The sequence below is a fragment of the Pan paniscus genome, chromosome 4 (assembly GCF_029289425.2).
Source record: "Pan paniscus chromosome 4, NHGRI_mPanPan1-v2.0_pri, whole genome shotgun sequence".
NCBI classification, from domain to species: Eukaryota; Metazoa; Chordata; class Mammalia; order Primates; family Hominidae; genus Pan; species Pan paniscus.
The window spans coordinates 127,799,062-127,826,006 of NC_073253.2; the positions used below are offsets into that span (position 1 = coordinate 127,799,062).

Consider the following 26,945-nt stretch of genomic DNA (forward strand, 5'->3'; position numbering starts at 1 on the left):
AAAATGGCAGGTAAATAGCCCCAAGCCCCTATCCCCAGTGTCCTCCCACTACTCAAACCCCTCTCCCTCAGATCTGCCCCGTCCAGTATCTACCTGCACTGTTCAATATGGTAACCACTGACCACATGTGACTATTTACATACAGTTTATTAAATGCAATTAAAAGTTCAATTCCTTATTGCACTGGCCACATTTCAAGTGCTTAGCTGGCACATGTGGCTAGTGCCAGTGCCTACTGTATTGAACGGTACAGACAGAGCATTTCATCACTCTAGAAACTGGATGGCAAGTGCTACCCAGCACAGCAGCCGTGAGGACCTTTCTTGGGCTGCTGACTGTTCTGTCTGTGACTGTGTCATATCAACTGACTTTTTGGAGCAGCATCTGTGTGTTAGCAGGACACATCACCTATGGCACATGCCTCAAAACTTAACACTCCTTGGGCCCCAGGAGCCCAGAATCAACTGACAGCCCTGGTGATAGTCAAGGACAGGTGACTATGTTTATATAAGCATGTTCCTATGACAGGAATGTCCCCTCCTTCTGCCATTGTCTATGTGAAAATAAACAAAAGGATTTTTTTTTTTTGAGACAAAGTCTCGCTCTTGTCACCCAGGCTGGAGTGCAGTGGCACAGTCTCAGCTCACTGCAACCTCCATCTCCCGGGTTCAAGTGATTCTTGTGCTTCAGCCTCCACAGTAGCTGGGATTACAGGCACCCGCCACCAGGCCCGGCTAATTCTTTTTTTTTTTTTTTTTGAGACGGAGTCTCGCTCTGTCGCCCAGGCTGGAGTGCAGTGGTGCAATCTCGGCTCACTGCAAGCTCTGCCTCCGGGGTTCACGCCATTCTCCTGCCTCAGCCTCCCGAGTAGCTGGGACTACAGGCACCCGCCACTAGGCCCGGCTAATTTTTTGTATTTTTAGTAGAGACGGGGTTTCACTGTGTTAGCCAGGATGGTCTTGATCTCCTGACCTCGTGATCCGCCCACCTCTGCCTCCCAAAGTGCTGGGATTACAGGCGTGAGCCACCGCGCCCGGCCTAATTTTTGTATTTTTAGTAGAGATGAGGTTTCACCATGTTGGCCAGGCTGGTCTCAAACTCCTGACCTCAGGTGATCTGCCCACCTTGGCTTCCCAAAGTGCCAGGATTACAGGCATGAGCCACCATGCCCGGCCAAATGAAAGGTTTTTTGTTTTTTTTTTTTTTTGGTGCCCGGGCTGGAGTGCAATAGCATGTTCTCGGCTCACTGCAACCTCCACCTCCCAGGTTCAAGCGATTCTCTTGCCTCAGCCTCCTGAGTAGCTGGGATTACAAGCACCCGCAACCACACCCAGCTAATTTTTGCATTTTTAGTAGAAATGGAGTTTCACCAGGCTGGTCTCAAACTCCTGACCTCAGGTGATCCACCCATCTCGGCCTCCCAAAGTGCTGGGATTACAGGTGTGAGCCACCGCGCCTGGCCGAAAGGATTTTATAATAGATGCATGTCCCTGTTCACCCCAAAGTCAAGTTCAGGCGGGATGCCAATAAGTCCATCAGTGTTTCCATAAAAAGTAAAATCATCTACAAGTTAAATTTCTCTCTAAAAAGGCCACACCCCTTATAAACAATTTACTTTTTATAAAAAGACAAATGTACATATTTACACACGTCCTTATGTGTTCACACGTGACTTAATGGTTAGATGACATTTCCAATTTTAAGTCATACCAAGGCGCTCACACTTCCCTCCCTGGGCCTGTTGAGGGCTGCTGGGGCTTGAGGGGGTGGTGGGCGCCGAGCAAGGCACTGTATAAATAAATGCAAAGGCCAAAAGCTCGGGGGAAATGTTAGTGTACACCTCTGATCAGAAATGTGGCAAGATCCACACGAAAAAGTGCCAAGTTTTTTTCCCAAGCCCCTCAGCCAAACCAGGGAGCAGGGTAGAGCTCCTCTGAGGCTGAGGGAGCATCGCCCCGAAGGACCCCACTTTCCTTCACATTTCACTGGCTTTGGAACAGTCCCCAGGGCTCAGCTGAAAAGGGGGTAGTTCTTTGGGAACGAGATTCATTTAGTGCAATTTTCTCTTAGTGCAGAGCCAGCCCTGGGATTGGTGTTATGCTTTTCTGGGGTCACTGGTCTGTTCCCCTAGGAGCCAGCCAGTGACAGTGAGTCCCTCTCCAGGCAGCTGGGCTCAGAGGAAAAAGCCAGACACTGACTCCTGTCCAAGTCCCTGACCTGATACACTGGTCTCAGAACCTCATCTTCCCAGGAGGCAGGGCCAGCTTTACACCACAAGAAAAACCCAGACACTGGCCTGCCAGGCCCTGAGAGGTCAATGACCCAAGGAGGGAGGCCCCATCCCCACTTGGCAGTGGGGTCACACTTGGCTGTTGAGGGGCCCACAGAAGTCCAGCTTCTCTGCACCATATCCACCATGATGCCAGGTCCTGCTTGCCTAGAGGAATAAGAGGGGCCCAGGGGCCCTGCTACGGTGCACAGGGAATGGCCTGGATGGAGGGCAACCGGACTGGGGTCAGCAGGCTGTCCAGCCAGGTGGCATCCATGTTCTTCAGATCTGTGAAGACACGCTGTAGACTCAGCCCAATATCCCCTAGAAGATGTGAAGAAGGTTGTATGAGGGTAGGGGACGGTGGCATCAGGTGTGCTTCCCCCTACCCCTGAAGGCCATAGACATGGCCTCTGCTCTTCCCAGCACAGCAGTAAACATCCACTCAGCTTCAGGCAAACCTTAAGGCATGGCAGCAGTAGCTAATTCACAATGTGTCAGTACCCCAGATGCTTTACCGCCCTGCTCCCTGGCCCTGCCCCCAAGCTTTCTCCATCCCTACGTGGTTCTCCCTCATCTAAGAAGCCATAAGGATCCAGGGCCTTCTTACCCCCTGGGCTGTCAATTTCTGGCTCCTCCTTACAGCTAAAGTCTCCATAGACAGAGGTGGGCTGGACTCCAGGTTCATTGAGTAGGTACCCCTTCCCATCCACGTTTGTTGGCTGCCACTCCGACTGCTCCAAGAGCTGGGGACAGAAGAGCAAGAGGCTATCAACTCCCTTCCAGTGCAGACTCACCCTGTGGCCCTGCCCTCAATGAGCCAGCTCCTCTCAGCCAGTATCACACCCTTGGCCATTTTCACAATCTCAGATAGGATGCAGAAGTGCACTGCAGTCAGGACAAGGGCCCGGGAGGGAGGAGGCAGAAATGCATGTTGGCACTGGTCCTCAATTCATTTTCCCACCCCTCTCACACCCACTCTCTGGTATAGCATCTCCACGACTTCCCTCTCAACTGTGTAAGGACATAGTAAGAGGGAATGTGGCTTAAAACAAAGGTTAGCATAACAAATCAAGAAAAGATGACTAGAAAAGCTAGAGATAAGGAACTACATCCATGTCTCAATTTTTTGGGCTAATGGAACAGCTGGCGTACAACTACTGCAAAAACTTTTTTTTGAAATGGAGTTTTGCTCTTGTTGCCCAGGCTGGAGTGCAATGACACAATCTCAGCTCACTGCAACCTCCGCCTCTCAGGTTCAAGCGATTCTCCTGCCTCAGCCTTCAGAGTAGCTGGGATTACAGGCATGCACCACCAGGCCCAGCTAATTTTTATATTTTTGGTAGAGATGGGTTTCACCATGTTAGTCAGGCTGGTCTCGAACTCCTGACCTCAGGTGATCCACCCACCTTCGCCTTCCAAAGTGCTGGGATTACAGGCATGAGCCACTGCCCCCGGCTGCAAAAACTATATTCACTTTCAAAACTGAAGCAGAAAAAAAAACCTGGAGGATAATTTGCTAACTTTTTCTATAAAGCCATCATCATATTAACGGATCCTAAAGGCTGATTATTGAAGCCTGATGTGTATTTCCCGAACTAGCAGGGCTGGGGCATGTTGGGGCGGAGGATGCAGGCCAGGGACCCATCGCTGATAGTGCCTGACTCACAGAGCTGTCTGATGCCCCAAGGCTTGCTTCAGGATGGCCTGTCAGAGGCCAGGCCTCCCACCTGCCTTCCCTTCCCATGGTGGCTTTCCCACCAGTCAAGCCACGTGAATGTGGCACTTGTGGGACAATGCAAGCAGCCAGGTGACAACAGCAGCTACCCATCCTCTGATTTGGAAGCTTCACTGGTTCTCTCTCCTCACTGAGAAACGGTCACTTCAAGAGTGCCCAGCTAGGAAGGGGCTTTACCTTCATGATGTCCTCAGGTAATTTCCCTTCCTCATCCTCATCTGTTGTAGCTGTGGATGGGGAAAGCAGAGAGGTTGGCTGGCAGTCAGCCACACTCACCCTGCAGTTCCAGTTCTAGCCCACCAGATCCCCCTGCCCTTTCTCTGTCTCTCTCTCTCTCTGACACACACACACACACACACACACACACACACACACACACACACACCCCTCCAGGTGGACCTGTCTGCCATAGAGATTCCAGAACAGGACCCTGGCCTGGTGACTCAGCCTCTCAAACCCTGAAGCCACGCCACTTCCCACCCCTACCCCACTTCCTTCCTCACCCTCAGATGCTGGGCTACAGAGGAGGAAGGAGAACCAGCACCCCAAAATGCAGCCCCTGGCCCCCTTCCCTCCTCTCACTAGCCCCCACTGTACTGCAGCCCACTCTGAACTGCCTTCCTAGTGTCCCCATCGCTTGCCTCCCCCTATGGTGGCTAAGACTGGGCAATGCCCAACTCAATCAGTTCAGTGCCAGGTGGAGTTCTAAGCATCTTTTCTCTCTCAGGAAGCCCTTCACAGGACCCAGACAGTCAAGCAGGCAGGCCAGGCCCCAGGAGCACCAACCTTCAGAGGTGGAGGGCATGGGTGACACCTGGAAGTTGTACAGATCACTGGTGCTGTCCGGCACAACTTCCACTGGGATGTGCCAGTCGGGGAGAGTGCTGCTGACAGCACACGGCGACAGTGCTGGGGGACAGCAGAAGCCACAGGTCAAGGTTGTGTGCTTTCTTAGTTTGCAAGACATCGAGCGCCCCCCGACCATCCCTGCAGCCTGCACTAATGGGCCACCATGTGCCAGCACCATGCCTCCAAGAGAAAGAGTCATCCCACTGACCTGTGGGGTCCCCTGCCAGACCTGGACCAGCTCACCTGGAGTCAGGGCCCGCTCCACCTCCAAGTCCTGCATGTAGCCTGGAACTGTGTAGCTGCTGTGGTCATCAGGCAGAGTGGAGCTGCTGAGTCCATCAGAGAAGGTATCAGGGCTGGAATCCCCACATGACTGTCGAGGGAGAAAGCAGCTTAGGCCCAGGCCCACCTTAGCATTTCTTCCACTGCTCACCCTGGCCCACAGGTGACCAAAGGCCTGGCTGCTTAGGACCACACTCACCTTCCTCTTGGCCTTGCTCTTAGCATCTCGGCTGGACTTCGACTTTCTTTCTGTGGGGCAGACGGGCTGTCAGCCTTGGTGCAGGCGGGCTGTCAGCCTTGGTGCAGGCTCTCCAGCCCCAGCTGACCTTCTTCTACCCTCCCTCCCTGAGGGCTTCCCAAGGACCCAGAGTCCTTGGATACCTTTTCTCTGGTTCTTGGTGAGAGGTGGAAGCATCCTGTACACTCGCACAGCTGAGCTGCCCTTGTTCCTGCTCTGGTCTTTCACCTCCTCGATATCTGGCAGGGAGTTCATGGCACAGCGAAAGTTGGCCTTCCACGTCTTGGGATCTGGCTCCTTTTCCCCTGCTTTGTATCGGCCTAGAGGGCAGGAGAAAAAAGAGGATCGTCAGGGCCATGGGTAGGGATCCTCAGCTGCCCCTGGCCTGAAGGAGGAAGGCAAGGTACCCCTGACCTCTCATGCTACCAGAGAGCCACAGTGGTCAAACCAGCAGGTACTCCCGGTGACACTCTGCAGGTCCTAGGCCCTGGGCCTTCTCAAATGCCCAGGCTTGGCTTAAACACACCTAGCGGGCCTCAGTGAAAGGCCCAGCCAGAAGCACTAGAGTCCCCATATCCCCAAAGTGTACTATCTGTGTCTCAGACTATGCCCAGTCTTCCTCCTTGGGCTATCAGCAGCCAGAGGGTAGAGTGGGCACAGACTGGGCAGCAGAGAACAGTTACTGAATGGGTGGGCTGACTGTTCTGAGATGGGCCTAGAGCTCCATCTCTCAAGGATAAAGGAGGCCACCAACCACATGAGGCTTGGACCAAGGGCCTTGGTCAACACGAAGAAAAAGGCAGACCTGGGTCTCTTTCAGTGCTCTGGCTTACAGCTGCTTTTCACAGATGCTTTTGCCAGGGAGAACTTTCATCTAGCCACAAACCCCCTGAAGCCACACACTTTCTAAGATCTTGGCTTTTCCCTTTGAGAATTTGCTGAGATGATCGACTCTCTTCTCCAGAAACACAAGTCTGCCACCAGCCCCTCTTCCCAGTAATTCTGCATGTTGTCTCAGGGAGCTCAGGGACCCCAGTGAAGAGCCTCTGTGTTAACGTGAGTGCCTCCTCTTGTCTCTACCCTGGGCTTCCTAGGCCTGAGTCCCAGGCACACACCTGTATGAATGGCCCAGCTCCGGAACAAACAGGCATCCTTGTTGATGTCCCAGCCATGCTTGGCAGCATGCTTCCATGGGATCTGGAAGATCATCTCCTCCTGAACAATACACACATACACATGAGGCTGTGTCAGGTCAGAGACCACAGACTTTGGGGCTGAGTCTGAGACCCAGGCCTGCCCAGCCAGACAGGTCTGAGAAAAGGCTGACTTCCCCTTTTTTCCCCTGACATCTGGCTTGGACTGACCCATCTTGAGGCTGGCTTAAACAGACCACTCTGGATCTCTCAGGAGGGACACCTAGTTTGGATGAGCTGCAGCATTATTAGCTCACAAAGACCTCCCTCTGCCTGTTACACATGTGCTAGGACCCACACAGGGCACCCTCCCCCAAAGCCCTGGTTTTGAAACTCTGGGATGTTTCTCTCTGGCTTGTAAGCACCCACATGGAAGTAAGAACTTCTTCCATTAGAAAGGACTCCTCAGGACACCTGGGAGCATGGGCTCTTACACAGGGGGTCCTGGTCATACCACTGAGGGAGCTCTGGGCTAGACTTGGATGGTGAACACTGTGTAACCCTGGCATTGTCACTGTGTCTCTTTGCCCCTCAGTTTTCTCTTCTCGGAAATGAGAAAATATATCCAACAAAATTTTGAGGATTAAAAACCAGAGGATGTGTAAGGACACAGTGACAAATATGAAGTCTAAAGTCTTACTGTTATTATATCACTTATGGTTAACAGTAAAGATTTCTGAGTCAGACCGTTCAAGTTCAAATCTTGGCTTCATCACTTTTTGTGTGATCTTATGATCTACCTCTCAGTGCCTCTGTTCACTTATCTGAAAATGATGACATTAGTAAGATCTACCCCACAGGACTACTGCGAGGATTAATGACACAATGTAAATAACATACTTAGCAGGTGCCAGGCACACAGGGAGTGTTCAGTAAGCATTAGCTATTATTATGAATACTATCATTGCTACTAAGTCTATAGGGTCTATGTTGCCCCAAGTGCACCAGCTATAGGCTTCTTGGGCCAGAGTGACTGGTGCAAGATTAATTCGTTTGTCCTCTGCTAAGCCAGCCACGTTTCTGCCCAGCAGCATCCACTTCTCAGTCTTCTATTTGTTCGATTGGAGCCCTGCAGAGTGCTGTGTATGTTTGTAAGGGTCTCACTTAGAGGAGAGCAGAACTCCAGCTCTGCAGATGCTGGAAAGTCTTGCTGCTGGAAACTGGAAGTGCCTTCAGGTGGGTGCCCTACCTCAAGAAGGGAAGAAGGCAGGAGTCATGCAAGTGAGGCCCAGGCTGGGCCGTGCACACTCCCTGCATGCAGGACCCACTGGGAGAAACACCTGCTTGTCCCGTTATCACTTCCCTTTTTGAGCTGCATCTGAAGCTTTGGTCCCTCCAGAAGTACATGGGTTAAAACAGTGGCAGGAAAACCCAAAGAGTTACACTCACTTTATTAATCCAGATGAGCCCCGGGATTTGGTTGGAATTAATCTGCATCTCTAGCCAGGGTCTCATGCGCATCCGAGTGATGGGCATGTTGGCTGTAAAGAGAACACAGAGGCTCCAGTCTGGAATCTGTTGAACAGTACCTGGGCAGTGACCTGCCCCACCCGAGGTCACTTAGTTACCCTCCCCTCCCCTCAGCCAGCTACTAGGTACTACACTCAGTGCGGAGGGGAGCTGCGCTGGAATAAAACTGCTCTCCAAATTTTTTCAGCATCTTAGGCAAAAATGCTTTTGCCCCTTCCTTCAGCCCCTCCCAGCCAGTCTCTGGAGGAGACAGGCATGCAAGTGATGGCTTCAGGACTCATATGCAGGAAAAGAGACAAAATGCACAGATACCCTAATTTCAGAAGTTTTCGCTCAAAATTCAAATCCTTTGGGAAGGGAGGGACTTCTTTTGCTTGATGCCAAGAAGAAATTCCCTTGACTTGAGTTGTAACCACTAGCTAGCAAAGGGCTAGCCGTCACCCTGAACAGCCCCCTCCCGCCCCCCTGAATCCATTCTACGCCTTCCTGACAGCCACAGCGCCCACAACGCTAAGACCAGGACGCTAACCCTTCCGGCCCGGTTTCCCCTCCTCTGGAGAAGTGGCCCAAGGAACACCTGTGGCGCCTCTTCCCGCAGTCTCCGTAGGTCACGATTCCCTCCAGCCACCTGGGCAGTAAGCCAGCCCTTGCCACCAGCACAGGGAGCCCAAAACCTGGCGCCTGGGCGCGGAGCTGGGACCGCCGAAAGCCGGGAGCACTGGGCGCCCACGCGTGGGCTGACACTCGGTCCCCGGCACGGCGTGTGGATGCGCGGGACGAACATAGCGGGCCACCTACAGGCCCCTGGCGGCTGCGCGCACGCAGATCTGCGAAAGCTGCCGGGCGCCGGCAGCCTCGTCCGGGTGGGCGGTCCACGCCGCGTCCCGCCCTCCCCGCGCCGCGGCTCGCAGCTCCTCCGGCGCCCCCCGGAGCCCGCGCGGAGGCCCGGGCAACGCCGCGCGCCGGCGAGTCTCCAGCCTGGAGCTTTCGACCCCCCACTTCCTGGTGCCCCGCGCGCCTTTTATTCGACGCCGCCGGTGCCCCGCGCCTCAAAGGCGTACTCACCTCTGCTGCAGGAGCGATTCGGCGGTCGCGCGCGAGGGTCCCGGCGACGCAGGGGCTGCAGTGAGGGCGCGCGGAGCGCGACTCCGAGTGGAAGAGGGAAGAAGGCAGAGGTTGCCGGGTTCTTGAGGCCGCCGGGCACGGCTCCGGGTGGCCTCGGTTCAGCGGGGCTCGGGCGCACGTCTTGCCTCGACGAAGGAGTGGCGAGCTCTGCCAGGGCAGCGGCGCCACCGAGCAATCCAAACACTTAGCGGGATTCCCCAGCCCTGGCCGGCCCCGCCCCCGGACAGCCGCGCGGGCGCCCATTGGCCGGCTGCGTGCCGTCATTTCGGGGAAATCAGGCTGTTGTAGAGCTAGCGGCGAAGGGGAAGTACAGGGCGGCTGCTCCGCCCCACCCTCTCCGGCCGGGCGCCACCGCCCCGGGGCCACCGCGGGCCCGCCCCGAGCGCTCCCAATCCACCCCTGCTCCGGCTTGCCCGGAGGAGGGCTGCCCGGGACAGCCCAGCGCCCCCGGCCCCAGCCTGTCCTCTCACTCCGCCTTGTCCCAGCAGGCTGGCTCCTGGGGCCATCTTTTCACCCTCCTGGCGGGGCGGGGGCGGGGGTATATCTCCCGAACGCAGGTGAGGGGATCGCCCGGGCACTTGCCGCCCTCTCCAGTGGGAACACTGGGCCGAATCTCCCGACTGGCAGCCTGGCTCCTCAAGCTTGCCAGTGGGATATCAAGAAGGGAGGGTTTCAGTCCTAGCACTACCCCTGTTTTTAGGGGTGACCCCCTCCCTCCAGGTCACTCACCTGCCCTGGGGAAGTGAAGGAGGCAGAAAGCCTACCCTGCCCCGTGTGCTGTCTGGGGCTGCTGGACCAGGGGAAATCCCAACTTGGCCGCTGCTGGCACAGCCCCCAAGGGACGCAGGACCTCAGTTTTTCAACCATAAAATAACAGTAGCCCTACCTTGATGGTTTGCTGTCATGGGAAGAGATTGTAAAGCACTATGCTCCACTCGGGCAACAGACGCTGAGTAGTTTTCAAGGTCGCCGTTGCAGGGTCTAATAGTGACCAGGATGACACCCCACCCCTTTTCGGTCTGCCTCCCTGGGACTCCCCCTGGCTGGCTTTAGGGAACAGAGGAGGAGAAGGGGTTCAGAGAAGCCCAGACGGCTGAGTGAGGGTAGGGGTGGGGTAGCTCTGATCCCTCCTAGCACTCTTGCCTCAGGCCGCCTCCAGAGCCTCCCTGTGGCCCGCGTATGGGAGTTCCGCAATGGAAGCATTGCTGTCATCTCTGAGTCCCCAGGGCTTGGCCCAGAGAGGTTCTGGGCAGCATGGAGGAATTAGCTCAGGGCTGATCAACGCCATGGGGCTAGCCAAAGGGTTGGGGAGCCCAGGTCCCATGCTCCTTGGTAAGGGCCCCTACTTAACTCTCGCGCACAACTAGTCCCCGCCCCACGTATAGTCCTAGAGACTTGACTGGGTGTTCATTTTCCATCCAAAACTCTGGCCCAGGAGGCTTCTTCCTTCATCTCCCTAAAGCTCCTGCAGAAGTAAGTTACTCTCCCAGGCGTGTCATTTCCTTCACCCCAGCTCTCCCTCCAGGGCAGCACCCCATTTTGCAGGCTATAAATAGACACACCCATGCAACATTCGACTTGCCAGTCACTCTACCTCCCTCCCGTAGAGGAAATGCATGGGTTAATCCCATTCTGGCGCATTGCAATCTGAGTGCTGTGACCAATGCCAAACCTGGTTCCCAGGATACCAGCAGGAATGGGCAAAACTGTCTACCAGATAGAGGTGGGTCAGGAGCTAGGAGAGGAAAGGAGGTAGGAGAAACTGAGGAAGGAACCGAACTGAGTGTTAAGCAAAGTGGAGGGCAATGACACTCTGGAATGGAAAGGTGGGTTTTGGGGTACTTTAAGTGACAAATGGAAGTGGGGACTTGCTACAGGGACCAAGACCTTCTGAGCAAGAATAAGAGAAAACAAGTGACTCCTGAGTGGTGGGATCCTTTCTTGGTACTGCAAATAGATGCTTGTCCTTCCCCTGAGAACCTGACACATCCACTGGAAAATTCAGGATGAGATTAGGGAAAGGAAGTTTGCATCCTTGTGGTCTGATAAGTTGACCACAGTGACCCTGTGAAGGCAACAGGACACTATAAAAAATGCTTTAAAACAAAAACTTAATTTTAATTCACAGATACAGGTATAAATATACCCGTATATGCATATGTATATTTAGCCATAATGAGCATCTTTCCATGTCATGAAATGTACTTATGCAATGTCATTTGTAATAGGTATACATTATTCTTTCACAAGGATAAATAAAAATTTACCCAATTAATCCCCTATTGTAGGACAGTTAGGTTATTTCCATTTTTTCGTAATACAAACAACACTATTAGCTAAATCTTTGTGCACATCAATAATTTTTTGCTTAGGAGAAATTCCCCAGTTAGGATTTACCAATGAAACTGTCATTTACATTTACATCTTTGACCTTTTTTTTTTTTTTAACCTTAGGGATTCTTACTTTATTTTGAAGCCTGTAAGAATATGCTTATTATGACTAGGGGTGCTATACTCCAAATCAGTGAAATAAAGCTAAGCCATGTTTAAGTACCCAACATTTTTATTGTAATGGCTTTTGATGAATCACATTCTAAGATGTAGAACATTCTGTGATCCCCAGCAGAACACATAGGCTCCTGTAGGCTCTTATTAATTCGGAGCCAGCCCTTTTCTTTCCCACCTGGTCTTCTGGGTCTTCCTTCCCTGTATCGGGTTGTGATTTCATAGTCCAGGACCAGACTATTGTTGCCCCAACCTCCCCTTGGGCCTCCTTGCCTTGCCCAGGTAGATGGGGAAGATGGTGCCTCTGCACTGGAATGATCTCCCTAACTCGGATGATCTCCCTAACACTCGGGGCCACCCAGGAGCCTTCTGAGCTCCCCTACATTCAGCCCCACATTCAAATCTCTGCTCAGTCTTGTCCTGGGGTCCCATTCCAACCTTCTGTCCCTGACAGCTTCCCTACCCTTGGCAGTAGGGAAGATGAAACTAAAGGGGGATGAAAAGAGAACACAGGATTTGAGTCTGAAAGCCTGGGTTCTTATTGTGCTTTTTCCACTTGCTATGTGATCTTAGCAAGTTACTGTCCCTCTCTGGGGCTCAGTTTTCTCATCTGTAAAATAGAGATAATCTCTCTCCATCTCTCCTAATTGTAAAATTAGACTATCAAAATTATTTCCAAACTGTAAGACATAAGTCAAATGAAATGTATGAACAGGAACGCATGAACCTTTCACTGTATTTCCATTATCTGAACACACTGTTTGTCCCCTCATCCCTGTCTCCTCAGGATACTTGGCAACACTCACCCTCTCTCCATCTCTCTCTCCCTTGCCCACCCCACCACTTCAATCTCTGTGTCTTTTTTTAAGGCCCAGAGCATATGCCTGATCTCTTCAAAATGCCCGCAAAGCAACCAACCAGAAGTCCTTTCTTTTCCCTCCTTGGACCCTTTGGTCCTTAACTTTCCTATGTTTCCTTTTCACCACTGGTCACTTTCTACGTGGTGGGAACAAACTCTGGGGAACAAACTCTACATTTTTTCTGTGAGAAAAAGAACTCTCCATGTTTTCTGTGAGAAATCTAAGCAGGTTCCTCATGCCCAGCAGCTGAAGCGAGCTAGGGGTTAGCTGAGGGTAGCCAGCACCCTGCACTGTGCAAGGTCTTCCTTACAGATGCCTCTCATCCATAGCCTCACTCAATGAGGGTGAATTCATTGTGTGGCCTCTCTGTATTGGGACCTGGATTTTTCTGTGCTGGCAAGAGGAGGCTAACTGGCTGGCAGGGGCTTCTTTGAAGTGACTTCTGCAATCAGGATGCTGAAGGCAAGATCATCTCACACACACATTCACACACCCTGTGGGAGCCTCTACCCTGACAGACAATTCTTGTCCCCAGTCTCCTCCCTCAGGCTCTCAAAACACTGTTCACCCCCTAAGTGGGCTGCAGTTAGTCCTGAAGCCCAGAAGCATGGCTCCCAACATGTCACCATGCACACACACATCAATGCACAGGGCCACACGGACCACACTAAGGTGATGCTGCCATCCTTGCACTCCCCCGAAGAGTGGCTACCATGGTAGGCACTCAGTAAATCCTAGTTAAGTTGATGTGTGACCCCTCTTCCTCTGGAGTTTAGTGTTCCTTCTATCTCAGATTATGAATTCTCTCAGATACAGACATTTCTTGGCAACCTGTGGTTAAATCCTCTGCTGATAGAGATGAGTGTGTGCTCAGAAATGAGAGTTTGTGAGAGCTGAGGTGCAGGTGCCAGTGAGGTTTAAACTAGGTGTTTTTTTGTTTTGTTTTTTTGAGACGGAGTCTCGCTCTGTCACCCAGGCTGGAGTGCAGTGACGTGATCTCGGCTCACTGCAACCTCTACCTCCAGGGGTTCAGCAATTCTCCTGCCTCAGCCTCCCAAGTAGCTGGGATTACAGGCACCCGCCACCATGCCCAGCTAATTTTTGTATTTTTGGTGGAGATGGAGTTTCACCACATTGGCCAGGCTGTTCTCCAACTCCTGACCTCAGGTGATCCACCGCCTCGGCCTCCCAAAGTGCTGGGATTATAGGCATGAGCCATGGCGCCCGACCTGAACTAGGTTTTTGACTGGGAGACCTGCTACCTGTGGAGCCTGCTACCCAGAGAGGGGGCCACAGTCCCCAAAGCAGACAAACTCCCCAGCATGCCTTCCAGGTTCCAGGTCTAGAAGTAGTAGGGCTCTCTGAAATGCTCAAAGCCTTCATCTCTATTTTCACAGAAACCTGGGAGGCAGGCAGTCCTAAACTGTGAATTGCAGAACACAAGCCAGAAATAAAAGCATCCAAAAGCTTGAAGGCAGAATCCAAGGGTCATCACCCTGCCTGCAAGGAGCCTAATTGGAGAGAAAGAAAGTCCCTTAATTCATTCAACACATATGAATCATGCAGGCCTGCTTTTTGGTCAACCCCAGGTTTGGTTCTGGAGATACACCGGGGCACCAGACCAGCCCCTCCCCTCTCAAAGGTTTGGCAAAATATGCTGTATGACACAGCAGAATAAACGTTGCACTGTTATAAAATTCCTAAATGCAGAATGTGGGGCTGAAGCTGGCTGGAAAATCACTAGGGGGTCATGATAGAATACTGAGCCAAGGAATTGCTCCAGTGCTCAGGGCTGTTCCGGAACCCCTTGAGAGCGGGGCGGGGTGACATTATGGGCTGCCGCTGATGGCCGCTGCGGAGCTTCATTTCTTATAAACACCGCCGTTGGGAGGAAAGAGAACTCAGCCCCCTGTCAGTCCCATGGGGCCCCGAGGCCGGGGGAGGCTCCTGGGCCAGGCCCAGCGGCCGCGACCTGGAGCGGGGCTTGATGGGATCAGCACTCTCCTCCCCCGCGCCAATGGGTGCTGCAGAACGGCCCACGCCCACTGCCGTTCGCCCGGGGCGCCCCTGGCAGGCTTCTCGGTCTTTGTGGGGGCTGCAGCACCTCCACTTCACCGTGATGTGGAGTCCTTCGCCCCCAGGTGACCCACGCTCCACAGCCCCGGCCAGAACTTGGTGGGGGACGCGGGGGGGGGGTGTTTGACGGGGAGGGGGCACAGTCCTTTCGGGCCAACTTCCACATTCCTGCTCCGCCCAGGCGGGGGGTGAGTCGGGGTGAGCAGCCGGCTCCAGGCTGGCCGGCTTCCTGGAAAGGGAGGGCCAGCAGGAGAACTGCAGATCCTCCCAGCCCTGGTGGCTGCCCGCCTCCTCCCTACCTATTCCTCCCCACCCCACTTCCACCCCTACCCCCAGCAAGTTGGCAGCCCCGCCCCTGCCAGGCGGCTCACCTGCCCGCGACCAAGGCACTTCCTCCTCCTTCCCCGCCCAGCCTCTTGCTATAGGCCATGGGTTTGCAGCCGGGTCAGCAGCTACAGGCTGTGTGACCTCAGGCAAGTTACTAAACTTCTCTGTGCCCATTATCTCACCCTGCGAGATGGAGCTAGCAACAATCGGGGTGCAGAGCTTTCCGCGAACACCTCTGCACTTCCCTGCTCCCCCCCACCTTCCCCTTCCGCTCGGTTTGGCAGGGACATAGGGGATGCACAGAAAAGGCGCCCGCTTGTAAATTGCCGCAGGGGAAGGCCGCGTTGCGTCCCTTGCCGGGGCACTGCCATCCGTTGCAGCCTGAGACTTGGGATAGACCTGCGGCTCTCCCGTTGGAGGCGCGGGTGGTGCTGAGTGGCTGGACGGATGCTGCCCGCCGGGGGTCGGCGCGCAGGCACTCAGATGGCTCCCACCTCCGCCTGGGCCTTGCAGCTGGCGATGGGGCGGGGCGCAGGGGCCGGGTAGGGGAGGGCTTGGGTCCGGCCATCCAGTGGGGGTCAGCCCCATCGCCGGGTTCCGCGGGGCCGCGCCGAAGGGGCGGAGCCTGGGTTTCGGTTTCTTGCAAACGCGGCGGCAACAGGGAAATCGAGGAGTTTCCGGGAACCGAACCACGCTGGGAGCGCTGAGGTCTGCGCAGCGGCGGGGGCCGGGGGACGGGCGGGCGTCCAGTGTTACCGGCCAGTGGCCAGCTGGAAGTTCCAGCGGGAGCCGGGGAAAACCGGCCCCGGAAAAGCCCCACCTGAATGCACCTGCCCAGCCCTCTCCGGATGGTGTTCATGCTGAGGGTGGGGGTGTGAAGGATGGACCTGCCTGCAGGGTGGCCTTTGGGGAATGAGGGAGGAGTTCTACAAGCTAAGGGGTTTGAGGGTGTGCACGCGGGGAAAGAGGGGACTGTGCGCAGGCAGGTGGGATCTGAGGAATTGGGATATCCCCTCAAATGACTGAGGTCCCCAGCTGTCCCCTCACTGTCACATCCCATCTTATTGTCCTTATACGATGAGGTCTCCTTACTGAGATCATATCCGTAGTGTCCTCTTTTGCTTATTTGTTGGAGGATTTCCCCGAACATGACTTGGAGCCCTTGAGAGTGAGCCCTGACTGTCTGCGTCTAGTCTCCTGGATCTAGAACCCGCCAACCTCCACGGGGGGCTTGTGACTGTTTAGTAAGTGAGAAAAGGAGTAGGGTGAGTTCGAGGCATCTGTGAGGTCCATATGCCTTCTGACCTGCTCCCCCACAGGACCCCTAGCCCACTCAGGTCCTGCCATGTCCCCAGTTGAAGGAAGCCCCACTCTGCAGAAGATGCCTTGGCTTTTGTGGGAGGGGCTTCCCTTGTAGTTCCCTGAGAACTGCCTTCCAGCTGGGATGGCTGGGCAGAAGGCGGACTGTAGTCATCACAGAGGAATGCTGGCCGTGGGGTCAGCCACTTCCTTCCCTCCCCAGGGCTTGGAGCTCAGGCCAGGGATTATGGTGGGTTGGCCCTGGATCTGAGACAAGAAGGCTGGGAGTTTGGGCTGCAGAAGGAGAGTCCAGTACCCTCCCTGATCTCTGCAGCCCACAGCAGTACCTGGGGTCAAGGTGGACAGTGTCACTGGCAAGCCCATGTTTCCTAAATGCATGCCTTTGAGACCACAAGTCTATGGTAAGGATCTCTTTCCTTATGGCCCTGAGACTATGGCTCTTGGAAAGACATAAATCAGACTAAATGGAGCTCCCTCAGCCCAGAAGAGCTGGGGCTGGGGCAGGTAGCAGTGGTGGCTATTCTGGAAGCAGCCAGCTAGCCAGTGGAAGGAGAGGCAGCAAGACCTCCCTAGCATCCCTGTATGGGCCAACACTGACTTTCACCAGCCCAGGCTTAGGATAAGGGTGGCTGGCCTGGGAGAGGGCCAGGGAAAGTCCAAATACTGCAAGAGTGGAGCTTGTGCCATGAGCGCCTGGCAACCCTGGTGACTCAACCTGGGAATCCCAACTCCAGGGGCAGCCCTGGAAATGAGGCTCAGGACAGTGAAGGAGTGCCATGGAGGGGCCCACCAACCGTGGCAGCTTTTAGTGAGGCCACAGATCAAATAGGTTGTTGTCCCTTCTTTCTCCTGTGGCCCAGGGTTAGAAACAGTGATGCTGGTCCTCTGCCCAGTCCAAATAGTATTTTTGATCCAGGGAATCCAACTCTAATCCTAGCCCATAAATTTGACCTGGCAGAGGACCTGGTCCTCAGAATGTCTGTGTTGGGCTCCATTTGATGTTACATCTTAGAAATGGTAGATGTAGCTCAAGCTAATAAATACCCACAGGAATGTGTCTTTGTGGTCTGGACTCAGCAAATGCTGAGTTATTGGTATATTTATGGAAGGAAAGCAGGGCAGAGACAGGAGAACAGGTGTCCCTGTGGGTGCTCGGCCCTGTTCACTGTTGTAGCCTCAGGAGACAGCCTCAGCTGAGCAGAGAGCAGGTGCCCCATGAACCAGTGTGACATGGTTGGATGGATGGATGGATGGACGAACAGACAGATGGATAGATAGGAATATGGATGGTGGATTCAGATGGCCTCAGCAGCATGCACATTTTCCCCACGATGGTCTTTGCAATAAGACAATTTCCACAGAAACTGGTGGGTGCCCCAGAAGGAGGGGAGGAAGAATGTGGCTTCTCCAAGCAGCGCTGTGGTTGTTTCTGCCAGGTTCTATCTCTCCAAGGGGACCTCTGCTCCCTTTCCCATAGCCCTGTTGACATGTGTGGCCCCTCAAAGTCCTGCAGAGACTGGGAGCCCAGTGGCAAGGGCCACCCAGACACAGAACAGGGGAAAGGAGCTGTTAACATTAGCTGGCTGTTCCATTCCTCTCCTGGAAAGTAGGTCCACAAAGAAATTTAGGTAGGACCTCAGCCAGGTGTGAAAGATTCCAGTTTTCTTCTCTGCATGAGTAAATCCTTGGGAAAGCATCTGTTGACCAACTGATTGATTGACTGGCAAGAGGAGCAAAGGGTCAGCAGAGACCCACCTGCCTGGATGGTGTGGGAGAAAGCATGACTGCCCTCCACCTTGACAGGTGACAAATCACAGTGAATGTGTCACCACATCAGATAGCCAGCATGAATTGCTGCACTGGGAGTGTTTAAAGGTCTGGGTGCATAATTGGGAGCAAAATGGACAAGGGTATGCTGGGAGCTCTAAGCCAGGAGGCCTCTGGTGGCTAGTCACCTCCAGGAAGCAAAAGCCGTTATTTCTTCCCTGAGAATCCCCGTGAATATTGGAGAGGGCTTCTCACAGCCCCATGGGCTGGGGCATGAGTGTGTTATGCTTTGCTTTTAGTGGAGGAGGTGACTCCAGAAGGCTAAAGATTTAGGGACAGCTGATGGTCCTGGAATGCTTCTCAGCGTTGGGCCTACGCTGGGCCCTGTGAGGGGACTTAGAAGTAAGCACCGTGGTCTCCACTACTAACCTGCATGTGAGCTCTCCAAGGACAGAGGATGCTCAGAACCACCCCCACACCCCCACTCTGGCACCCAGCACATTGCTCTCAGGCAGTAGGCACTTAGTAAGTGTGCTCTGATTGCAGTGCCAGACGTATGTCATACCTCGAGTAAGAGGCAAAGAGGCAGAGATGCTGGGAGTATGGAGATGGAGCAGGTTATCTCAGTCATTGTTCACAGATGGCTACTCTGAGGAGGGGACAGTTCAGCAAAGCCTCAAAGGATGAGTCAAAGGTTAATAGGCTAATAGTAGGGGAGGGCATTCCAGAATGTGAAAACAGCCCAAGGAAAGGCTTGGCAGCTCAGAAGTGCAGAACGGATCTCGCTTTTGGTGTGGCCTGGAGTAGCTGCCCCAGAAGCTGAGGCTGGACCAGCCAGTAGGGGCCACACTCTGAAGAGCCTGGATGCTGTGCTCAAGAGTGGACTCTATCCTGGTAGACAGAGGCCGCTTAGGGCTGGACTGATGTTGCCTTCCTTTCTGGAGCCAAGGCCCAGACCAGGGTCTGTCATCAGGTGTCTGTTGAATTAAATGCTAGGGCAGGTCTTGTGAGGGCCACTGGTGGCCTGACCTATGCTTTAGAAAACTTTCTTTGGCTGCTACAGAGGATTACGCCTGTGGCACACCAGGGCAAGACTAGGGTGAGATAGTTTCCTAAAGGCACAACATTTAAGGAGGTACTCGCTCTCAGGGGCCAACCCTATACTTGTGTGAGTCTGACGGTGAGTGCCTCCTTAAAGGTTTCACCCTAAGCACCTGCCCTGCCTGCTTGCTCCACCCTATCTGGTCCCTTCTGCACACTGGAGGCTGGGAGGTAGACTAGAGGCAGCTCAAGTGATCCAGGCATATTAGGGCTGTGGCCACAGGGGATACAGATAGGCCTAGTTGAGAGCAGAATCAGATGACAGGATTTGCCAGGACATGAGACTGGCTGGAGCAGGACCCATCCCCCCTCCCTGGGTGCCCCATTCTGGGAGAAGTGTAGGAGACCCCCCACTCTGCTTAGGAGTCTATATGTCCACAGCCAGGGCCAAAACAAGATCTTAGGCCTTGGCTTCTGTCCTAGGTTATGAGTCTAGGGAACCAAGGACACTAAGCTAAAGAGAGTAGGGCAGCAGGTGAAAAAGCCACAGGCTGCCCCAGGAAGGCCCAGGCCACTGGAGACCACAGCTAGAACCTACAACCATGTCCCGAGACTGCTCGGCCTTGCCCTTTGGATGCTTGGGCACAGCAGGAAGGAAGTGATAAGGGTGCCTCCACTGCTGGATGGGGCGTGTCTGTCAGTCCATCTTCCCCCTGCTGTCTGCCCAGCAAGACCAGGGGTCACCCCTAGGTGCTCCCCAGGGGATTAGCAGCTTGGTTCCCCAGCCCACACCCCTAGAAGCTCTGACCCTATGGCAACAGCACCCCCTGCTGGCTAATATGGAAAACCAACCCCTTTCCCTCCTCTAGCAGGCGGAAGTTTAGGGGTCTTGGGGAAAGAGAAGGGTGCAGGTACAATGCTGCGGGAAAGGGTGGGGGCAGGAATTCAGGATGGACTTTGGCTATGGCAGATAAGCAGGTGCCACCTGGTAAACAGAGCACCTATTTCCTGATCAGTAGCCTTTGAACAGATGCCAGAGAGGCCAGGACACAAGCAAAGGCAGAAATGGGGGTTTCTAAGGTAACTGCTGAGCGAGGCTGGCTCTCGTGGGAGTCCCTGCCTTCTCCTACAGCATCATGGCCCAGGAAGGCCTGCATCCTCTGTTGAGCACTGTTCTCCTCAGGTGGGCTCAGGAACTCCCTCAGATTCCCCCTGAGCAAGCCACCTGGCCCCACAGAGGATTTGGCCTAGGACTGAAGGCTGAGAGCTAGGCCTGAGACAGGGTAGTGCCCCAGGCACCCCAAAAAGAGGATTTGTCCCTAAAATTCCTCCCGCAACTGTCCAAGGCTAGGAATAGAGGCAGGGACACATCAGCAGAACAAAATCTCAGAGCGTCCCTGAGCAGCTGCCTGGCTCTTCAGATGCAAACCTGGTTAGACACACACTTCTCCTGAGCTCTAGGCCCATGGCTCAGGCACAAGGACCACCTCGGAGTGCTGGATGAGGTGCCCAGTGGACAGAGGAGTGAGAGGACCCAGTGTATGCCACCTTGACCCTTCAGCTGTGAGCCAGGAAGTCCAGGCAGACACAGCCACAAGCAGGGCCATGCCCTGGGCAGCCACTTCCCAGAAAAGTTTCTGCCGAAAAACAGAGAGAGTGGCCTTCCCTGCCCTGCATGACCCTGGCACCTGGAGTCCTCACCTCAGATAAGAAGCCAGTAGTTCTAGGAGTTTACTCACATCATGGCTCTTGATTACAGTGAAAACCAGGGCCTTGCCCTACCCCAGGGAAACTTCTCTCCCGGGCCAATGGTGTGGATGGCTGCTGTTCTCTTATGACTCAGTGTGGGCCTGGTGCTCAGGAGAGCTGCTCCTTCCCATGCCCTGGATGTGAGCTCAGCAGCCATCTTGATTCACCAGGACAATGTGAGCTCCACACACCACCCTCAGACCCTCACCTATCGGGCTCTCAGGGAGAGATGAGGCCTCCCGGAGAGTCCACAAAGAGAAAAAAGTGGCTTGGCTGCCAAAACTGCCCACGCACCCTAGATGCCATGCTCAGCTAGCAGCCCTGGTGCCACACAGCCTGAGAGCAGGTGGGAGCCATAGATGCAACAAGCTGTCATCAGGCATGGGAGGGCTGGGCTGCCATGCTGAGGCTGATGGGGTGGGAAAATCAACTTGCAGCCACCAGGAAGTACAGGAGCAGAGTAAACAACAGTTGAGGTCAAAAGGGTCCAATTTCCTTGGACAAGCAGGCCTCAAGAAGGCCTCTGAGCTGCACTGCCAACTGTATTGTATTCTTGTGTGTGTTCTGTGTGAACCTAACAGCCCCAGCGGCCAAGGGAAGCCCCTTGGCCCTCCCTTGGGTGGCAGCCAACACTAGGACCAGAGAAGTGGCAGTTGTGTCATAAAGTTCCCAAGACACTTCTGGAGGAATCAATCTTCTTTTTTAGTCTTCTCTGCTCATTTTTTCTTGTCATTTTCCTGTATGTATATCTTTTCCCTCTCTCTTCTAGCCCAGAAATGCTTATTGACCACTGGTGGCCTATTGGGAGTGGATTACTTGACACATTCACATTTACTCTGTGCCCAGATGCTAGGCACAGAAGTAGGTGCTATGGGCACAGGCATTCGACAAGAATTTATTGAGCCCATACTATGTGCCAGACATGGCTCTAGACCCTAGGGATATAGAAATGAATAAGGCAACACCCCTGCTCTTATGAAACTCATATACCGGTGGAGGCAGACAACACACAAATAAACAAGGAAGTGTCACATCGTGATAATTATTCTGAGAAATAAAATAGCATGATATCATACAGAGTACAGAGGTGGTCACATTAGATTTGGCACTCTAGGACTGTCTATCTGAGGAGGTGACATTTTAGTTCTCTAAGTGACAGAAGGGGCGACAATGTGCAGAACAAGGGGAAGCGCATTCCAGTCAGAGGGAATAGCTAGTGCCAAGGCCTTGGGAAAAGAACAAGCTCAGTCTGTTTGCAGGAAAAGATTGGTGTGGCTGCAGCATGGTGGGCAAGGAGGTGAATGATAGACGATGAATGATAGAACATGCAGCTCATAAGGTAGGAAGGGGTCAGATAAGGTGGGCATTTGGGGCCTCTGATCAGGGGCTTGGGCCTTATGCACAGGGTGAAATGGGCCAGTGTGCATTTTACTTATTTTTAAACTTTTAAGTTTTCTGTTTTTCATTTTTTTAGATGGAAAAATGTTGTCCAGGCTGGTCTTGAACTCTTGAGCTCAAGCATTTATCCTGCCTCAGCCTCCTGAGTAGTTGGGATTACAGGTGCTCATCACTGTGCCTGGCTCAGTGTGCATTTTAGAAAGCTCACTGGCTGCTGTTTGCAGACTGGGCTGCAGTGGGGCAAGTGTGGAAATAAGGAGACCACTGGGGAGATTGGAGTAGGAGGGATGAACTAGAGTGGTGGTGGTGGCAATGATGAGAATGGGGAATGAACCCAGGCAGAGTATAGAGGGGAGGACACACAGAGATGAATAAAATGTGGTGGCTCCGAATGGGAGACAATATTTGCAAAACATATATCTAGTAAAGGGTATGTATCTAGCATATGTAAAGAATGCTTACAACTCAATAAGGCAATGCATTTTTGTTTGTTTGTTTGTTTGTTTGTTTGTTTTTTGAGACAGAGTCTCACTCTGTAGCCCAAACTGGAGTGCAGTGGCACGATCCCAGCTCACTGCAAACTTCGCCTCAGGGGCTCAAGCGATTCTTGCGCCTCAGCCTCCTGAGTAGCTGAGACTACAGGCGTGTCACCACGCTCAGCTAATTTTTTGTCTTTTAAGCAGATATAGATTTTCACCATGTTGCCCAGGATGGTCTCAAACTCCTGAACTCAGGTGATCTACCCACCTCAGCCTCCCAAAGTGCTGGGATTACAGGCGTGAGCCACTGCACCCATCTTGACAACCAACTTTTTTAATGGACAGAAGATTTGAATGAATTTTTCGCCAAAAAAGGATATGCAAATAGTAAATACACATATGTAAAGATGCTCAACATCATTAGTCATTAGGGACATGCAAGTTAAAACCACGATGAAATGCCACTACACATCTACCTGGATGGCTAAAATGAAAAAGACTAACTGTGCCAAGTGTTGGCAATGACGTGGAACAACTGGGATGCTCCTAAACTGCTGGTGGGAATGTAAAATATTTATTTTTTCTTGACTTTTTAGTAGAGATAGGGTCTCAGTATGTTCCCCAAGCTGGTCTTGAACTCCTGAGCTCAAGTAATCCTCCCACTTTGGCCTCCAAAAATGCTGGGATAACAGGCGTGAGCCACCATGCCCAGCTGGGAAGGTAAAATAATACAACTACAGTCACGTGCTACATAATGATTTTTGGTCAAGGACAGACTGCATATACGACAATGATCTCATGAGATTACAATACTGTATCTTTACTGTGCCTTTTCTGTGTTTAGATATGCTTAGATACACAAATATTTACCCTTGTGTGGCAGCCGCCTACAGTGCTCAGCAGAGTTACTTGCTGTACAGGCTTGTACCCTAGGAGCAATAGGCTATACCATATAGCCTAGGTGTTTGGTAGGTTATACCATCTAGGTTTGTGTAAGTACGCTCTATGATATTCACACAAGGACAAAATTACCTAAAGAAGCACTTCTCAGACTGTATCCTTGTTACTAAGCAATACATGATTACATTGGAAAGCAATTTGGCAGTTTTTTAAATAGCTAAATATATGCCTGTCATACAACCTAGCCATTCAATTCCAGGTATTTATCCACAATAAAGGAAAGTGTGTGCTCACACAAAGATTTGGATATGAATGCTTACAGCAGCTTAATTTGTAATAGCCAAAACCTGGAAACAACAAAAATGACCATCCACAAGACAGTGGATAAATAGCTTATGGTATCTACGCAGTGGATTGCCACCAGGTTCTAGGTTTAGGTAAGATAAAGTAAACATACTCCACCCTGTCTCTTCCACTAAGTGAAGCAATAGAACCTGTACAGAATGTATGAAGGACTCTGAAGAGTAAATAACAGCAGATGAATTAGGAACGAAAAATCAGAATTTGGAGTACCACGGAATTGGAGGAGTTTCCCATTTTTCCCTGTAGTACTCCCTGGGCTAGACTCGAAACAGCCTGAAACCTGGAAGTGAGCAGCAGGCACAGACAGTGGGAATCCCAGAGCCCTCTAGTTCTCCTTTGAGGAGTGGGGAGGGAACTCCTAATGCTCAGGAAGAGTGAGAAAATAACCACCCCCACGCCACCTGTTTTTCTTTTCTCCATTCTCTCATGCCTCAGACCCCTGGCATTCTTGTTGCAATGGCATGAGAGGACTAAAGGCACCTAAAATTCTAAGGGAGAGAAAACTGTCTGTTGGACAAGCCCCATGAGGGTCTCCCTCCTTCCCCCCTTCTCTCTCTCTCTCTCTCTCTCAATATCTCTCTCCTTTTGCCAGTTGACCCTAGCTGAGGGCACAGTCGCAGGAAGTACACAGCAGAGCAAGGTAGCTAAAACTCCAGATTTCTGGCCAGAGGACCAAAAGGAGGAGACCCAGGGAATCAGAAAGTACCAGGGAGATCATGGAAAGGGAGGAATGCTGGAAACTGAACCCACAAAGTTGTTTATGAATTCCTGGGCTCAACTCCAAACTGAGCTTGCATGGATCTAGCATACCAAAGACTTGAGAACTGAACCTAAGGATAAACTACCACCCTTTTCTCAAGCTGACCACTGGAGGGTGCACACACAGGACAGATCTAAACAGCACTATAAAGGCTTTGAAAATGGAACAAACATTGAAACTACAATCCACAGAAGGCTGGTCGGAACTTGTGGCCCAAACCCAGCTGCATTGATTGCCTGCTAAAATATAAACATTAACACTCTCCACAATGTTCAAATAATACCCAGAGTCTCATAAAATTTAAAATGTCCAGGATACAAAACCAAAGTATGATCTTCCTGGCCTATGATAGGAAAAATCTCATTTTGCATGGGAAAAGACAATCAAAAGAGACCAATGATGAGATGTTGGAATTAAGTAACAAAGACTTTAAAGTACTACTATGAAAATGCTCCAAGTAAACCCTCTTGGAATGAATGGAAGATGGACAGTCTCAGCAAAGAAATAGGAGATATAAAGAATAAGGAAGTAAAAGTTTTGGAACTTAAAAATGTAAGGACCAGGCATAGTAGTTCATGCTATAATCCTAACACTTTGAGAGGCCAAGGCAGGAGGATAACTTGAGCCCAAGAGTTCGAAGCTAGCCTGGGCCACAAAGTGAGACCCCGTCTCTAAAAAAAAATAATAAGTTAGGTGTGTTGGCATGAACCTGTGGTCCTAGCTACTTGGAAGGCTGAGATGGGAGGATAGCTCAAACCTGGGAGTTCGAGGCTGCAGTGAGTCGTGATCACACCACTGCACTACAGCCTGAGTGACAAAGCAAGACCCCATCTCAATAAATAAATAAATAAATAAATAAATAAATAAAATATAAGAACCAAAATTTCAGTGCTCACTAGGTAACTCAAGAGCAGAATATAAATGAGAGGAAAGAGGAAGCCAGTAACTGGAAGACAGACCAACAGAGATTATCCAAACAGAAAAACAGTGAGAAAAAGATTTTTAAAAAATGAATAGAACCTCAGAGACTAGTGAGACAATACCAAAGGTCTAATATTTATGTCATTAGAGTTCCAGAAGGAAAGAAGAAAGAGTGTAGTGAAGACAAAAATGTTTGAGGAAATATTGACTAAAAACATCTTCAATTTGGAAAGGGACATAAAACTGAAGAATATATGTACATATATATATACACACACATACATACATATAAGCATACATGTACCATTGCTAGAGGAAAATGACACATCACACATAGGAGAACAATTCAAATGACTTCAGCTTTCTCATGAGGAGAGAAGGAAATCTCATCGTAGAGACCAGTAGGAAGTGGAATCACATCTTTAAAATGAAGACAAAGAACCGTCAACCCACCATTCTCTTCACAATTTCAAGAATACTCAATGAAAATATGCTTCAGGAGTGAGAGTGAAATAAAGACGTTTTCAGATGAAGGAAAACTAAGAGAGTTCTTTGACAACAGTCCTGTCCTAAAATAATTGCTACAGGAAGTTTTTCAGACAGATGAGAAATGATACCAGAAGTTAACTTGGAATATTAGGAATGAAAAAAAGACCAACAGAAATGGTAAAGATCTGAGGTAATGCAACATTCTGTGCTGCTCTTGAGTTCTTTAAAATACGTTTTACGGTTAAAACAAAAATTATAACATTTTTTGATGGTGTTTTCAATGTTATATGTAGATAGCACATAAGACAACTACAATATAAAGAGGGTAGAATAAAAGAAACTAAAGTTTTACATTACACTTAAAATGGTAAGATATTGATTCTAAGTAGACCATGAAAAGGTAAAGACGTATATTGTAATCCCTGGAGCAACCACTAAAAACAAAAACAAAAACAAACAGAACTATACAAGCAGATAAAGTTAAAAACACAATAAATGTCCTTAAAATGGTAGACATAAATCCAACCATATCAGTAATTCCATTAAATGTAAATGATCTAAGAATGGTATCAGCAAAAATGGAATAGAGAATTCCAAAACTCCTTTTTCCATAAAAACAGTGAAAAAAACTGGCAAAATCAACTTTGTTAGAACTCTGGAGACTAATAAAAAGTTTAATAAATAAAATAAATTCTTTTTTTTAATATGAGGGAGAGTCTCATTCTGTTGCCCCGGCTGGAGTGCAGTGGTGTGATCTTGGCTCACTGCAACCTCCACCTCCTGGGTTCAAGCGATTCTCCTGCCTCAGCCTCCTGAGTAGCTGGGA

At 51.4% G+C, this 26,945-nt stretch overlaps 1 protein-coding gene across 1 annotated transcript; it reads right to left on the minus strand.

Moving 5' to 3' along the window:
• Window positions 1-1,596: 1,596 nt before the first annotated feature.
• Window positions 1,597-9,383, minus strand: IRF1 (interferon regulatory factor 1). The gene is made up of 10 exons (XM_003829304.7): window positions 9,105-9,383; window positions 7,959-8,050; window positions 6,492-6,591; window positions 5,520-5,696; window positions 5,338-5,387; window positions 5,100-5,229; window positions 4,794-4,916; window positions 4,185-4,234; window positions 2,880-3,015; window positions 1,597-2,593 (listed from the first exon to the last, which is right to left on the minus strand). Exons 2-10 carry the CDS (start codon window positions 8,043-8,045, stop codon window positions 2,469-2,471), a joined length of 978 nt encoding a protein of 325 aa, XP_003829352.1. The 5' UTR covers window positions 8,046-8,050; window positions 9,105-9,383; the 3' UTR covers window positions 1,597-2,468.
• Between the last annotated feature and the right edge of the window lie 17,562 nt (window positions 9,384-26,945).

Coding starts and splice junctions, on each gene's coding strand:
- IRF1 (XM_003829304.7), bottom strand. CDS start 8,045: ATGCCCATCACTCGGATGCGCATGAGACCCTGGCTAGAGATGCAGATT. Junction 5,230..5,337: donor AGAGCAAGGCCAAGAGGAAG/GTGAGTGTGGTC, acceptor CTCCCTCGACAG/TCATGTGGGGATTCCAGCCC. Junction 4,235..4,793: donor CATGCCCTCCACCTCTGAAG/GTTGGTGCTCCT, acceptor CCCCATCCACAG/CTACAACAGATGAGGATGAG.